At 45.7% G+C, this 16588-nt stretch overlaps 1 protein-coding gene across 7 annotated transcripts in view; it reads left to right on the top strand.

Annotated features, from left to right (window-relative positions):
• Positions 1–16588, top strand: part of LOC138525572 (uncharacterized) — a 1145196-nt gene that overhangs the window by 853114 nt on the left and 275494 nt on the right. For 5 of the 7 annotated variants that reach the window (XM_069635615.1, XM_069635611.1, XM_069635614.1 and 2 more), the window contains one exon: positions 8254–8355. The exons of the other annotated variants lie outside the window; for them this stretch is intronic. In XM_069635615.1, coding sequence (XP_069491716.1) covers positions 8254–8355 — 102 coding nt within the window. The remainder of the gene's footprint in view (positions 1–8253; positions 8356–16588) is intronic. 7 annotated transcript variants of the gene reach the window in all.

Below are 16588 nucleotides of genomic sequence, written 5' to 3'. Positions count from 1 at the left end.
AATGCTATTCACTGATAAAACCATATAGACTTTACCCTGATGATGTTGTAGAGGAGATACACTTGCAAACCATGGAGCAAGTCGACTGAGACCGTGTAGGGAGCCAATGATGTCACGTCTAGGACCACGACATAGATGTGTTAGACATGAAGCATATACTCATCCATCGCAAAGCTACACAGAAAATAGGCCCCATTGTATAGAGACATGAAGAATATGCTTTTGACCCACTTAGATGGAGTACATATACACTAATGCTGAAACACAAGACTCACATATAACATTATAATCCACAAACCTGACATGCCTTAATTTGCAACATTTAGGAGGTGTTTGCAGGTGGAGCCACTAGATAGTGTGTATCCAATCAAAACACTAACACCATATAGATGCTATATGTAGTTTACCCCACTAACCAACCCCAGTCTGCCTTAGGTTTTTGTGAAATAACTTGTTACTTCTGACATCATAACCCTTTGTAAACTGTTGGCAAGTCTGTAACCAGCGAGGGAGCATTGGAAATCCTGAGATGTCCAATTCTATCCCTGTTTTGTGACATCTCTTTAATAAAGCATTGGTTTTGTCATAATTTTGGACTTTTCTGTTTCTTGGGCATTGGGATTTCCCCTGAACCAGACCTCTTGCTTAATTATGGGAGCTTTCCCACCCGTCTGCTTCAGCTGGACTATTTTGTGGGTGAGAAGTTAAGACGTGGCGTGAAGTTGAGACTAACAACATTGTCTGATGCAGTACCATGCAACCATTGGGTGACAGTCAGTTGGAAGCCTGCATTACTACTGCCACTCTTAAGGACATAGTTGGCAGGAACATGCCACAATCACCCCATAAAAGCCTACTGCATGCCCACACACTGAATTCAGTGCACAGTCCACATGAAGTCTGTGGCTGGGAATACTGCAGTGTGTTCAAAGGAAGCAGCAACATTGTGGTTTGTAGCATGTGCAAAAGGACATCAGCATGTCAAACATAAGTGTGCTTTTGGGGCCATGGGGATAGGTAGCCTGCATGAAAAACGAACACAAGTTGGTATGGAGAGACGCTTGCATGATCAGCAACACCACAGCCTGGCAGGCAACCCAAATACACCTTCATTGACGCAATCAAAACCACAAACTAGATGGAGTATGTGTCCTCCCACGCTGGTTAAGGTTTTGCATAAAAAATGCTTATGGCTTCAATCACACCATTGCTCGCTAACTGGAGGCAATACGCGAAAAGATGCTTGCTCTGGGCCTAGTGGCATTCTCTTGTGTCAAACATCTTGGTTTAAAAGACCTAATGGCATATGTGGCACCCAGGTGGAAGTCCCTGTTCCACCACTGTTTCTACAGGATGATAGTTCCTGAGCTGTATCACCTGGGTGTCACACTGCTAGAGAATGTGCTCCAAGAAACAGAAATTGAGGCTGTCCTTACCATGGACATGTAGCTAAGAATGCAGAGAACTTTTCCCTTGACTGTAACTGTACAGTGGGTCTTTTCTGTGGCACACAAAGATCAAGCACATAATATTGAAAAGCAATGCTATGCTTTAACCAGAGCTTTTTACCATATGACACACAAGTCATCAGATGACCATGTAAAACTAAATGCAATGATTAGTGAGTTGCTTGGCTCTGGGTCACTTAACAGTGGGGTTTGTCACAGTGCACGATGACATCAATGTCGTAGCGACCCTGAACCAGGTCGACATTGCCCACATATCATGGTTTGCGACCGTTATTACTCTTGAGGTGGCCTGGTTCTTCAAAGACCCACCCTTAATAATATGCTGCAGAGTGCTTGGAAGATAAGTTCACACTTCAGCCCCTCCTGCACAGCTCAAAACGCATTGACTCCTTGAACAACAAATAACAGGCTATGCAACATGCAAGGCATGAGGCAGCACTGCTGTGTCAGCAATACAGTAGCAAATGATATGCTTTGAGGAAAAGGTGCTAAGGCCATTTAAGGAGTTAGCTATCAGGTTGAGTAACAAGGAAGAGGATCTCTGTGAAATTCTGGGACTCATTCCTCTAGAGAGGAGCCTTAACAACAAGCAGCCTATGAAATCTGTACAGTGCAACGAACACGAAGAGCGTGGAAGCAGCTGGGCGCACATTTTCTTGAGCTTGTGGGCTCACCGTCACATCTTCACTACCAATGACAGCAGCAACGACCTTGTGTTAACATTTCAAGACACACATTTGGGATCGCGTATCTGTACGTTTGCCACAAGAGCTGGCAGTACAACACCATTTTACAGCACAAGAAATCCGGAAGTCTTTCAGTTTGTCAGGAAGTAGTTTTAAATTGTTGTACCAAGGACCGGTGGACAGGGGTTGTGATGTTGACAATGTTGATGTCTGTGTGTGCGTTTGAAACCTTTGGTGAACATGTCAGCTTTCTAGTGTTGGCCTCTGTGACACTTTTGATATTGTGGAAAGGTACGGCTGGAGCACCTCATACCTGGTTGGGGAACACTTGCAGGTCAAATGTTTTATGGGTGTGTTGGTTGGGCCACTGGTGTGTTGGTAGGGCAATGAACAGTGTGGCCTGTACTTGCACATGTATCTGTAGATGCTTCTTGTAAACAGGTGTCCAATCTAAATCGTTGTTCCATGCCAATGGAGGGATAGTTGCAGAAGAAAGGGTTTGTCAGAGGAAAGTGTTTGTCAATGGCAAATGTGCAGGGGCTCACTTTCCTGAATTGAAAATTCATAACCCAAAAATTTACCATTCAGCCCTAGTCCAGTGAAAAAGATCAGGATGAAGATAGTTGTGATAATAATGATAGCTTGAAGTGGGCGTAAATGTTTGGTTACTTACCCATGATTATTGTGAAGTTATGGATATTGTTTTCACGCATGTGTTTTTTTACATACTAACAGCATAATGAAACAAACTTGCATGTCGTCATTTGTCATATAATTAGCAGTGTGCAACATTATATGTTCCCAAAATAAGTAGACTGCTGCATGGTAAACCACCAAACTCAACAATCCCAAGGACGGCAAAAGGATGCAATGTTATCGGCTAACAGACAAAATCATGTAAAGTGACAACTCCAGATCTACAGAGCAGAAACAACAAAGACCAAAAAAGGCTATATTGCATACTTCATAGATCTACACAACAAGCCCCTAAAGAAATTATCCAAATTATCGAACTTGTCTGTAAAACAGCACCAGCCCAACATATTCTGACTCAATATCCTCACACTTTTGTAATAAAATTCGACATATCCACACAATAGACAATAGAAGCCCACCTACACCAGGACAATAGAAGCCCACCTACACCAACTAACCCTGCAATGAAATTTGCATCCAGCACAATCTCCATACCAGCACTGCAAGGTTTCTGCCCCTTGTCAATACAAGGAATATAGAGAACGGTCAGCTTAAGCACACCAGCAGGGTCACCCTAAGACCCATGCCGAACAAACATCTACACAGTCATAACCCAACAATCTATAATGCCCCCTCTTCAATCTCTCCTCAACTCATCAATAGAGCAAGCAATCCTTCTACAAGCGTTGAAAACCTTTATGTTAAGCATCTACTTAAAAAAACAGAACTAACAGTGATGATCGATTGCCCCATCTTCAACACCCCCTTTATTGAAAACTTTCTTTAAAAATTATTTTATTTATAACTCTGAGACAACATCTAGGATGAATCACAGACCAGAATCATACCTATGAGTGGGACAGCATCCACTCTATCAAGCATACTGAACTCACTAAAAAAACAATTCTGACAAATAATGTGAAAGCCATGTCTCCTTCTGGATATCACTGTCACCTTCACCTATACCAGCACAAAGTTCTCCTAAAAAAACTGACATATGGAATCAACGGAAGTATACAGGTTTACATCGTTCTTCTCAAAGAAGACACAGACTACCCCATGGCTCACTGCAGGTCACACTCTTGCAACATCACCTCTGGTGTGCTTCAAGGACCCTGATTGCTCTACTACTTTCAAAGATCTACACAATCCCTCTCTTGAAAATCATCAGCAAATCAGGCCACAAATGCTTTAACTACATTAAATCATCAGAACTTGACCTGCATGTCCTCTCTCACACCGACACATGGTTCACCGCCAGCTCTGTCAGGCGATTTGACACTCTCCTCACTGATAGCTACAGGATCCTCTCTGAAACTAGAAACAACCGACCCAGGGGTGGAGTAGTTCTGATGTTTCTGGAGTGGGTCCCTGCTTCTGTCATTCCTAAGCAGGACTACTCCTCCTTTGAATGCCTGGTCTATAGGCTCTCTATCTCTCCTGGCCTCTCTCTGACTGTGGCCACCATCTACAGGCCACCTGGCCAGGTTGCCCTCTTCCTCTCAGAGTGGGATGACCTGTCCTCTTCTCTTCTTGCCTCTACTTCTCAACTTCTCCTCTGCGGAGACATGAACATCCACCTGGATGCTTCTAATCCCTCCTCTGGACTCTTCCGCAGTTTCTGCAACAATCTCTCTCTTTCCATTCTACCCTCTGGTCTGACACATGCTGACGGACACACCTTGGATGTTCTCATCCCCCTCTCTAACACTCTCACCACTCCTCTCTCTTGGACTGACCACTTTCTGCTCTCCACTCACCTGAAACTCTCTGTCCCTCAGGCTAAGCCCACCCCAGCACTGCCACCTACCTTCTCAGTCATTTGGCCCATGAAGTGTGTGCCAGTGGATGTGTTTGCCTCTACTTTCTCTGTTCCTCCTATGCCTGCAGCTGACTCACATTGTGATGACACAGCTATCTCTAACCTGCATCTTTCTATCTCCAACACTCTGGACGTCCTTTCCCCTGTCATGAGAATCCGTCTGAGGCCTACCTCCAAGTGCAACTCTTAGTTTGACTCTGATCTCACTGCCCTGAAACGCAAGTGCAGGGTGGCTGAGAGTAAGTGGAGGTCATCAGGCGCATCCTCTGACAAACTGACCTGCTGCCTGCTCCAAAGACAATACAGACAATACAGAATCTCTCTCCTGTCCAAGAAGAATGTCCATATCCAAGTCTGCATCTCTAACAACACCGCCAAACTCTTTAGAATCTTCAAGGAGATAGCCAATCATTCTGCAGTTTCCACCTCTCCTGTTCCCTCCCAGGCCCTCTGTACAGCTCTGGCTTCTCATGTAACCACTAAAACTCAGGACATCCTGTCCTCTCTCTCCTCTTTCTCTTCCTCTACCTCTACCTCTCTTAGCCCCCCTCTGGCCTCCTCTCCCACTCCTCCTCCTTTCTACTCTTTCTCTCTGACACCTGATGATGTTTCTAGATACGTCAGATCTATGAAAGTGTCATCCCAGCATGTGTTCCCTGCTCCTCCAGAACCATTAATGACCACATTGACACCCTCACTTCAGCCTTGGCCGATTTATGCAATCACTATTTCACCACTGGATCATTCACTTCTCTCCTTAAGCACTACCTTGTGCACCCCCTCCTTAAAAAGTATTTTGCTGATCTTACCTGTCCGGCAAAGTATCACCCAATCTCTATCACTTCTTTCCTGGGCAAACTCCTGGAAAAGCTGGTGATCTCCCAGCTTATTCTCCACACAGAATCTGTTGATTGTCTCCATGACCATGAGTCTGGCTTCAGAGCAGCCAGAGTCATGGAAACTGCTCTCCTGAACACCTGTGAAGATCTGCTCACTAATCTTGATTCAAGCCTTTCAGTGTTATGCAGATGACACTCAGTTCACTTTCAGGCTCCAATCAGCCTCCCCTCCTCGTTCATTCCAGACTGTATATCCGCAATTCAGGATTAGTGCACCTCCAACAATCTCTGCCTTAATGCCAGTAAAATGGAGATCCTTCTCATTGGGACCCCTGCTCCCTCTTTCCCTCTTTCACTCTAGCCATCCTCATTGGGCCCTCTTCGTTCTCCTTCCTGTAAGACAAAAAATCTCACTCCATTCTCTCCTTCTCTCCTCCCATCACTGATCTTGCCAAGAGGGCCCACTACCAACTGCACCTCCTCAGAGGCATTATTCCTTTTCTCAGTTTTCCATAGAAGCTCACTCTGTCCAGAGCCCTGGTTTTATCTAGACTGGACTACTGCAAAAGCCTCCTTCTCAATCTGCCTTCCTCTACTCTCCGTCCTCCTCAACTAATCCAGAACAGGACTGCAAGACTTGACCTTGGTCTCAAGCCCAGAGACTGTATCTCTCCAGCCCTGAAATCTCTCCATTGGCTCCCAGTGGCTGCAACAATCAAGTTCAAGACCCTTTGCATCATCCACAAGGCTTTGTGTGTCTGGGACCCACACTACATCCAACTCTCTCTCTCACAATACCTTCCATCTTGAGCCCTTCGCTCAGCTACCTCAAACTCTCTGAGGGTCTAATGCTTCTCCAGGCAGAGAGTGGGGGTAGATCTCTCTCGTCTGCAGGTGCTTCCTTCTGGAATGGCCTCCCTGCCCATCTCTATCTTTAGGATGACCCCCTAAAGTCCAGAAACAGCGCAAGACTTTCCTTTGCTCCTCTGCTTTCTCTCTCTCTCTCTCTCTCTCTCTCTCTCTCTCTCTCTCTCCCCTGCTGTCCTAACTGTCTGCTGTGCTGACTGGTTGCTTGGCTACCCTCAGAGTCTCACTGGGTACCAGGCTCCTCCATGATCAGTCTGCATTGACTCTGGGCCACTTTGGGGCTGTAACTGTAACACTACAGTCCCCTGCCTCCTTGTACTTACCCAGAAACACACTTCCCTGGCTGCACTTACTCAGAGCAATGCTGCCCTGATTTGACTTCTCACTTCACTCTCCCTGGCACTACCCCCTTCTCCCTTCACCCTGCACTTTGCATTGTTGTACTTGCATGATCTGAATGACACAAGGCCTAGGAGGTTGTTTTGTCTTGTCCTCTCTCTGTTTTCCCTCCCTTGTCTTGTTGCGCCTAGAAACAGTTGTGTACATGCACGTCATAAATGACATATCATATCATCTACAAACTCATCCACAGTTTAATCGCAAATCAACCGGATGTTGTCACCTCACACATTGACTAATGGATGTTGACAAATCGGCTAAAACTAAACCCCTTGCGGTGAACCAGAAGAAGGAATCTGACTACAAGTTGTCACGGTGTAGAATGGTTTAGTCAAAATAAATGAAACATGCCTAACTGGCCCTATCACTCTGAGGTTGATTCCCTGCCTTTTAAAACAAAAACTAAGGGTGTTTGCCATAGTCCAAATTAAAGGGTCCAGATTCCTACTCACTAATTGGGCCAACCACTTTAGGAAATCTAACTAAAAAGAGAAGGAAATGATTACTGCACCTTGTCTCATGCACATGCCCCCAGGAAAATTCAAAATGAATAGTCAGAGACTGCCAGAACAAGCAGTTCAAGGCTTTCCTTTTTATCTCTCAGTGGTCTCCTAAAGCTGTGATCTTCGTCCCTTTCACTTCAGTGACCATCAGCGAATCGGGTCTATATCTGGAATCCGTTTTCCGTTGCTGCATTTTTCTGACTAATACAACTTCGCCTACCGGAATCTGAGGCTCTTTGGCTTTCTGTTTCTTATCAGTCCATTCTTTGGCCTTTCTCCTCTTTTCAGCCTCTCGTTTCCGGATTTAGCCGTCTTAGGCCGGGGCGTAGTCCTCCAGCTGTGGTAGCCTTCAGAGCCTTTGTCCTTCAAGGTGGTAAAATGGGAGCACTGGTCATGACAATAGATTAGTGATGGTCTGCCCGTAATAGGAAGGGTTGCACCCCAATGCGCATTAATCACTGGCTGCCCCTTGGTTTGTAAACTTTAGGCTGTCGAACTACCACAGGGTTATTGTTGGTTGGTAGAAGTACTGGAGTTTGGACAGGTACTTGACATCCTTGTTCCCGTAGATTCATGGCAAATCATTCATATGGCTGACAGAAAACTGTTCTTATGCTCATATTGTTTATATTACCTTTGGAACCGTGTACATCTTATTTCCACTTACAGATTGTTTTATAATTATAATTTGACAAAGAATGACACATTTGCGAATTGATCAGAGAAGTGGTGTACACTTGGCTCACCTGCAGTACTTACTGTTACCAGAAGTAGCTTTTGAACAAGGACATTTTGAATTACATTTAGAAATATGTGTGAAATTATTTGCACAAAGATCAATTCAATGCAGATTTTAAATAGAGGGATGTATATACATGTTGAATAGCCATGTAAAGAGATACGTGACATGTGAATGGTACACTTTGAAACAAGAAAATGTTATGACGTTTTTGAACTATTTTCATTGTGCAGCATGTCAAACCGAGGGGTGACACCAAATGCAAAACAGTGCAAACAGTTGCACCTAAAATACGTGCCGGACGAGACCTTCCAAAACAGAAGCTCGACAGCAGGGTACGGGCGATATCTACTATTAGGCATAAGTATATGTTCATTGGAAACTGCATTGATTCATGTAGTACAGTGATTTCTGGAAATTGTGTCTGTGTTAATCTCATTTTAGTTCAAAGCAACGCTTCTCTTTTGCACTTACAGAGAATGCATTGCTACCTGAAAGTATCCTTCATAATTCTCAAAAGTATTCTGTTTATCTTTGAGAAATATTTTGCACATTTGTTTGAACTAAAATGCCAGGAATATTACATGAAATCGTGTGGGGGAAATCAAAAGAAATTGGTGGAATAAAAATAAATTGGGAATTTCTTGTGACACATAATATCCAGATATTCAGCTTTCTGCTTAAGATCCATAATTGGAATGTTGGATATTTTATATTGACTGTCTGAATTGCAAGAAGGGTGAAGAGCGAGGCAAGGTGTATCCCAGCATAACATGTGACCTTGAACTATTATGGACACCTTATTTTTGGTCACAGACAATGTTAGCACAGCTCCTAACTCCTTCCTCTTCATCCAAGGATCAGGCAACTGCTTGTGTCTAGCAAAGTAAAATGTATTCAATCATATCATGTTTGTCTGTTTCTTATACCATTTCTTCAATGCCATTCACCTGTAAATAGATTGCTATGAATGCATGAACCACACAAGAATGCTAGAAGATTCAATCAGAGAAAACATGTAGTAAACACAGTTCAGCAGTTTCTCTTATGCTTGTGTCCATAATACACCAGCACACAATTTTTGAATGATCATTAAACGTTTGCAAGAATTATGCTCATCATTACTCTGTTGAAGACCCCAACATGTTTCATTCCTACGGGAGTATGTGGCCATTCCTCAGGGAGATCGACGGTCCTGAAATAGTGGAGGAATCCACCATGTTAAGGGGGCGTATTTTGCAGAATGGCAGAAGAGTATCAACTGTTTTGCCTATGCAGTGATCAGTCTGATTGCAAGTCATTAGTCTCTCGCTGTAGTGGCTTTTCTGTGAATAGGAAATTGGGAAAGAGCTGAACCTCTGTTTGGGTAAAGAGTTGTTTTAGGGTAGTTATAGATATTGTGAGAAGCCAAAGAAAGCTGTTGGCTGGCTAATTCCAAGAGTCGAAGAATTGGTAACTTGTTGGTTTGGTCTTGTTCCTTGGTTAACTGGATCTGAGCCTTTCTATTGCCAAGCAGTTGTATGAGCTTTAGATTAGGACGAAGAAGGTAAGCGATGCACTAAACAATTTTGCAACTAAAGTTCAATAGACATTTTGTATTGTACCATAGAGAGGCCCACTAGCCCTGATGTTTTGGAATTTTGAAGGTATTTATATATATAAGGTATAGTGTATTATATAATTGAAGTGTGAAAAATTGCAAAAGACATTACGTGCCCAAATATAGAAAATGTGTAGTGTAGAACATCAAGGGCTGTGTGTGAGCACCTTAGGGCTGCGCCTGATACCTTGTGCTTGATTCCAAAACCGACAACTGAAGCAAATGTATGCCTGGGGCATCTCTCAGATGTCCTTGCACAAATATTTCTATAAACAATTTGCACATGAGCATCTCACAAAATGCTCCAGTCATATCCATTTGCTTCAATTTTAGACTATGACAATCGAGTACAAACAACAAAATAGAGATGCTCATTAGTAGCTACACATTTTCTCCTGTGCCAGTCTTTGAGAATCAGACCAATTGTCTTTTCGAGCCCAGGGAAAATCCTTATAGTGACCATTAGAGTACATGATTACAATAAATTATTGTGGTATCTTATAATTTCTATAAGTACTAAGCTGCTCCTATGAAAAACATACATCAAGTACCAGTTGACTTACCATTGGCATTTAGTTTATTGTAGCTGGTAACATCAAGACATTGCAGAGTCTACCCTTCAGTATTTTAAGAATTATTTAAATTGATAACATTATGTTTGTTTTGTTTGGACTGGCGCTAGCTCCAGGGTTACACAGCACTTGTGGAAATCAGAAAATATAAGGGTTCACTTTTTTTAAAATTCATATGGAATCTTTATTTCTCTAATGTCAGGAGGGAGACTATTCCATAATTGAATACCAGTAATGATACTTGATTGTCATTGTGCCTTTGGTTTCTTAAATCTTGGAACAACAAGGGAACACTGCATTGAAAATCTAAGTGCTTTAGCAGACTTGTGCCGACAGTTCTCTCTTTCATATATTCTGGAGGCTTAGCATGAGGGGTTCTTTGAATAAAGACCAAAAGTGAAGATATGTGTGTTCATCCATTACAGTTAGTAACAGCGCAGGCGGCAACATTTGTCAAAATCTGCAGTCGCCTCATAGACTGCTTAGTTAATCTGAATAGACAATGACAATAGTTCACTTTTGCTCCTATCATGGATCGAGCTAAGAAAGGACAGTTATTCTCTGATATTAAGGACCTGATCTGTCTCAGGATCATTACGTAATAATGTGCACAGCGCAGAAAATTGTGAACCTAAGGTTCGAAGAACAGTGATGAGTCAAATATTATGCCAAGGGACTTTGCCTGATCAAGACCCTGTACTGTAGAGTCCATATCGTCTATTAGAACAAACCTGGCAATCTCTTTAGATATGGCCTGGGAGGGAGGGATAAATAGGATTTTTGTTTTGGCCTGATTGAGAGACAGCCAATATGTGAACATCCATTCTGCGACATCTTGAAACACATGGTCATGCCCGTGCCGCTGGCGCACGCATTGGCAACCATCATGGACTACTTGGTACTCATTGATCCTTCTAATACCCTTTGAACAACTCCTATTCACGCCTTGGTCTTTTATTTCAATGTGCTCAACTTTGGTTCTTTCTTATTTTATTCAATTAACTACATTTACCATAATGCACCTGGCTACAGTCCTCAATTCCTGGCTATTCTCATTCATCGTTTTTGGGACCACAATCCTCAGAAGCCCTAGCGGCCAGTGCTGCTTCCACCTGCTCAGGACCAGAGAGGGAGGAGGCAGATTGTCATCAGGTGTGCTGCTTCAGGTGCTGTCAATTAGCCTGCCTCAGAACAGGGCAGGGCTGTATATAAGCAGCTGCCTGCAGGAGCAAAGTGTCTTGCATCTTGAGTTCTCCCCGCTCCTGTTTGCCTTGACCCTTTACTTTGTATGCTGTTCCTGTTGCTGCATCATCCTGTTTTGTTCCAGTGCCCTTTCCGGGCTCCCTGCCTTGCAGCCGATCACGCTCCGCTGCCTTCTACCTGCAGCCCTTGTCGTCTGGACTTCCTGCCTTGCAGCCTATTACAGTCCTCTGCAGCCCTCTACAGTCAGCAGCCCTGCTCCTCTGGGCTCACTCCTTGCTGCCCTGCTCCTCTGGGCTCCTTGCCCTGCAGCCTACCTCACTCCGGCTGCCTACAGTCCTAGTCCTCTGCAGCCCGCTTTGCAGCCTGCCTCACTCCGGCTGCCTACAATCCTTGTCCTCTGGGCTCCCTGCCCTGCAGCCTGCCTCACTCCGGCTGCCTACCGTCCTTGTCCTCTGGGCTCCCTGCTCTGCAGCCTGCTTCACTCCGGCTGCCTACAATCCTAGTCCTCTGCAGCCCGCTTTGCAGCCTGCCTCACTCCGGCTGCCTACCGTCCTGGTCCTCTGGGCTCCCTGCCCTGCAGCCTGCTTCACTCCGGCTGCCTACAGCCCTTGTCCTCTGGGCTCCCTGCCATGCAGCTTGCAACCTTCTGCTGTCTCCAAGCCCTTGTTCCCTGGGCTCCCTACCTTGCAGCCTGCACCTCTTCGCTGCCTACAGCCCTGCTCCTCTGGGCTCCCTACCTAGCGGCCCTATTCTTTTGGGCTCTCTGTCTGTCGCCTACTACTAATCTCTCTCTGTCCTGTTCTTCTGGACTCCCTGCCTTTCAGCCTACTACAGTCCTCCGCAGTCCAATACAGTTTGCCTGCACCTAGTGCCACTCTTGACTGCAGACCTGCTTCCTACTTTGCAGCCTTCTGTTTTCCTGACTGCTGCTCCTTGTTCTCTTCCTTGAGTCCTCTGTACTCCACCTTAGGTTATCTATTTCAGTCTAACTGCCTTTCCTTCATTTCCTTCTGCTAGATTGCTCATTGACTTCCTTTTCGCTGGATATTTCTGTTCTTGTCTTCTCATGTGTCTTATGTAATCCCTTTGTACAGAGCTTGCCTGTTGGTTTCCGGCAGGCAACCTCTCCCCCTTCCTTTGTCGCGTTTACAGTGTTACAGACACCCACTGCTGTTGTTCCCAGCCATGAGCATACAGCGTGGGCCTCTGTTATAGCAATCTGTGCAGAAGGCTGTAGTTTCCTAAGGTTCGTGGAACACTCTTTCCCATTTCAGCATACACCCCAAGAGGGAATCCAGTTTGTTTGTACCTGTGTATCTTTTGCCCCTTTTGGCTCACAGCTACTGTTTCCTACTCTTCTTTCTTGTTGAACTTCCTGCTGTGTGTGCTTATCTGCTACCTTACTTCAGCACAGCCACCCAAACCCTACCGGGGTGCCCTGTGCCACTCTTGACAGAGTGCCATTCCTGACAGAATGCAAGAACACAAAGATTCTTGTTCCATAGGCAGGAAGGGCACACACAGACCAAAGATGCTCTTTTCGGTTCAAGAAACCTCTGCAAAAATCTAAAGTTTTCTTAAGGACTGCAAACAAAAACCATAGTTTAAAAGACAGACTTGCCCTAGTAAACAAAGGTTTACAAGCACAGTACTATGCTTCCATGTGTAACTACTATGACATTTGCAACTATGATCCGCAGTCTCTATCTATAGAAGAGCTACAGCAAGAAAATGAATTCCTGCAGATTTTGTTAGCCCAACCAGTGGAAAACACTCATGCGGTTTCTGGCATTTCTTCTGACACAACATTCGAAATTCAGCCGGTACATGAACCTTGTATTCCTTTATCCCAGGCTACCCTGTCTCAGGACCAATGTCGTAACACTGCTACAGCCAAGGATATTGCACTCATTGTGGCAGACTCTCAACCAGATTACGCTGTTGCCAAAGTGATATGCTCAAGATCAGCTTGGCAAGCTACACAACCTCCCCTGACTGCTGTAAACACTAATTTAACCGGACAAGGCATTCAGTATCCTGAGGTTAGTGCAGCTGGTCCTGGGTACAAAAGACCAATACTGACCATCGGTTGTCTTAATGCTTCCCCAGTAACTACTAACCATGATAACTCTAAGGTCAGTCTTCCTATTGCAACACCCGAATCTTCTGCTGCACCAGATTCTGAAGCTGTAGAACAGGCTAATGGGACATACCTGTTACAAGAACAACTCTTAAGCCTTAAAAGACAAACCAAAGACCTCTATGATGAATTTATCTATCTGCATTATAAGAATCTAGCTAAGGGACACAATTTACCAGACCATCTGACCCTATGTCCAACACCCGACATTCTGTCTTTAGAGTTTAACAGATTAAGGCCTGTACTGGTAACACAGAAGAGGATACAGACATATACAGAGCAGTTGGAAGACCTGAACTTGGCATATACATACCAGTTAAAGCTTGACACCGCTCATTCACTTACTAGCCACAGTAACACAGGCTGTCGTTCAGATAGTGAAGAATGGACTCCTCCAGTGGGCCAGATCGCTCACACGGCCATTACACCAAAGATCAAGTGTAATCATCTGACTGGACATTTCGCTGAGTCAAAGGATTGTTTCATTCTTGCCCTTGATGTCAGTCCTTTACTCCCACTTACAGCCTCTACCGAAGTGACCAGATCTGAGATGTATTCTGCTTCTATGAACATTGGCACTCCTGACCATGAGTCAGATCCTGAAACATACCCAGTACCTGTCTGGAATCCAACTTTGCCTACTGTCAATACCCCAGATCCATGTATCAACTTGGGCACACAAGACTTTGCAGGCCAGCCTTCGGAAGGCTTACCCTTTCCTGGTCCTACATCCACCATGCTACTTGTTACAAGATCTGCTAGCCCAATCTCTGCTGCTCCCCCTGCTAGTACTCCTGAATCTGCTACTGATACCTCATCTCAGATCACTCCTACTGCAATCGAAGCACCCCCTTCCTCTCTGCCTGCAAGGACAGTACCTGTTGCAAAGCCAGTTAAAGGTTCTCCTATTAAGGCTACAGCTCCGGTAGATCCTGTTGGTGCCTCTGCAGCACCTAAACTACCAGTCACGACACCATCAGTCTCAGTTGCGTCCCTGTCGGCTGGTGCTCCTGTGACACCTATACTTCCAGCTGTTACAGCATCTGAACTTCCTACTGCCATTCCTGATCTTCCTGCAACTCATGGTGTTCCTGCAACATTTGTTACTCCTGAAGTCTCTGTCGCAAATCTGCATGTTGCCATTGCTGCTTCTGAGTATTTGGACGACCGTCCTAGAGCAACCAATTCAGCTGAATCTCTGGTTCCACCTTTCAGCATTGTACCATTGCCAGTCCTAAGGAAGACCACTTCTTTCAAAGAAATATATGCCATGGAGCCTGCAGCACATCTCCACAGTTCCTCTAACCATGAACGCACTGTTGGATTTTGGGTCCCTAAGAAGTTGTCTTTTCTGAATTCCACCTCAAAGGTTCAAAACATTGGTAATGTCTCCTCCCTTCAAGACTCTCACCTTGCAGCATTAAACAGTTTTTGGTACTTCATGATGTGCCTTTTTGGTATAAGACTCTCTCGCGGTGTGACAGGCCTTGGACGTGCTCTTCTTGTTGGTCAGTCTTCAGGGGGCCTGGAGAGGGGCATGGAGAGGGGCATACTGTCATGCCTGTGCCGCTGGCGCACGCATTGGCAACCATCATGGACTACTTGGTACTCATTGATCCTTCTAATACCCTTTGAACAACTCCTATTCATGCCTTGGTCTTTTATTTCCATTTGCTCAACTTTGGTTCTTTCTTATTTTATTCAATTAACTACATTTACCATAATGCACCTGGCTACAGTCCTCAATTCCTGGCTATTCTCATTCATCGTTATTGGGACCACAATCCCCAGAAGCCCTAGCGGCCAGTGCTGCTTCCACCTGCTCAGGACCAGAGAGGGAGGAGGCAGATTGTCATCAGGTGTGCTGCCCCAGGTGCTGTCAATTAGCCTGCCTCAGAACAGGGCAGGGCTGTATATAAGCAGCTGCCTGCAGGAGCACAGTGTCTTGCATCTTGAGTTCTCCCCGCTCCTGTTTGCCTTGACCCTTTACTTTGTATGCTGTTCCTGTTGCTGCATCATCCTGTTTTGTTCCAGTGCCCTTTCCGGGCTCCCTGCCTTGCAGCCGATCACGCTCCGCTGTCTTCTACCTGCAGCCCTTGTCCTCTGGACTTCCAGCCTTGCAGCCTATTACAGTCCTCTACAGTCAGCGGCCCTGCTCCTCTGTGCTCACTCCTTGCTGCCCTGCTCCTCTGGGCTCCTTGCCCTGCAGCCTACCTCACTCCGGCTGCCTACAGTCCTAGTCCTCTGCAGCCCGCTTTGCAGCCTGCCTCACTCCGGCTGCCTACAATCCTTGTCCTCTGGGCTCCCTGCCCTGCAGCCTGCCTCACTCCGGCTGCCTACCGTCCTTGTCCTCTGGGCTCCCTGCTCTGCAGCCTGCTTCACTCCGGCTGCCTACAATCCTAGTCCTCTGCAGCCCGCTTTGCAGCCTGCCTCACTCCGGCTGCCTACCGTCCTGGTCCTCTGGGCTCCCTGCTCTGCAGCCTGCTTCACTCCGGCTGCCTACAGTCCTAGTCCTCTGCAGTCCGCTTTGCAGCCTGCCTCACTCCGGCTGCCTACCGTCGTGGTCCTCTAAGCTCCCTGCCCTGCAGCCTGCTTCACTCCGGCTGCCTACAGCCCTTGTCCTCTGGGCTCCCTACCGTGCAGCTTGCAACCTTCTGCTGTCTCCAAGCCCTTGTTCCCTGGGCTCCCTACCTTGCAGCCTGCACCTCTTCGCTGCCTACAGCCCTGCTCCTCTGGGCTCCCTACCTCGCGGCCCTATGCTTTTGGGCTCTCTGTCTGTCATCTACTACTAATCTCTCTCTGTCCTGTTCTTCTGGACTCCCTGCCTTTCAACCTACTACAGTCCTCCGCAGTACAATACAGTTTGCCTGCACCTAGTGCCACTCTTGACTGCAGACCTGCTTCCTACTTTGCAGCCTTCTGTTTTCCTGACTGCTGCTCCTTGTTCTCTTCCTTGAGTCCTCTGTACTCCACCTTAGGTTATCTATTTCAGTCTAACTGCCTTTCCTTCTGCTAGATTGCTCATTGACTTCCTTTTTGCTGGATATTTCTGT

This window comes from Ambystoma mexicanum, chromosome 7p (genome assembly GCF_040938575.1).
Source record: "Ambystoma mexicanum isolate Mex_15411 chromosome 7p, UKY_AmexF1_1, whole genome shotgun sequence".
Taxonomy (NCBI): domain Eukaryota; kingdom Metazoa; phylum Chordata; class Amphibia; order Caudata; family Ambystomatidae; genus Ambystoma; species Ambystoma mexicanum.
Note: the sequence above shows the minus strand (reverse complement) of the source record. Positions and strands in the feature narration are given on the sequence as shown.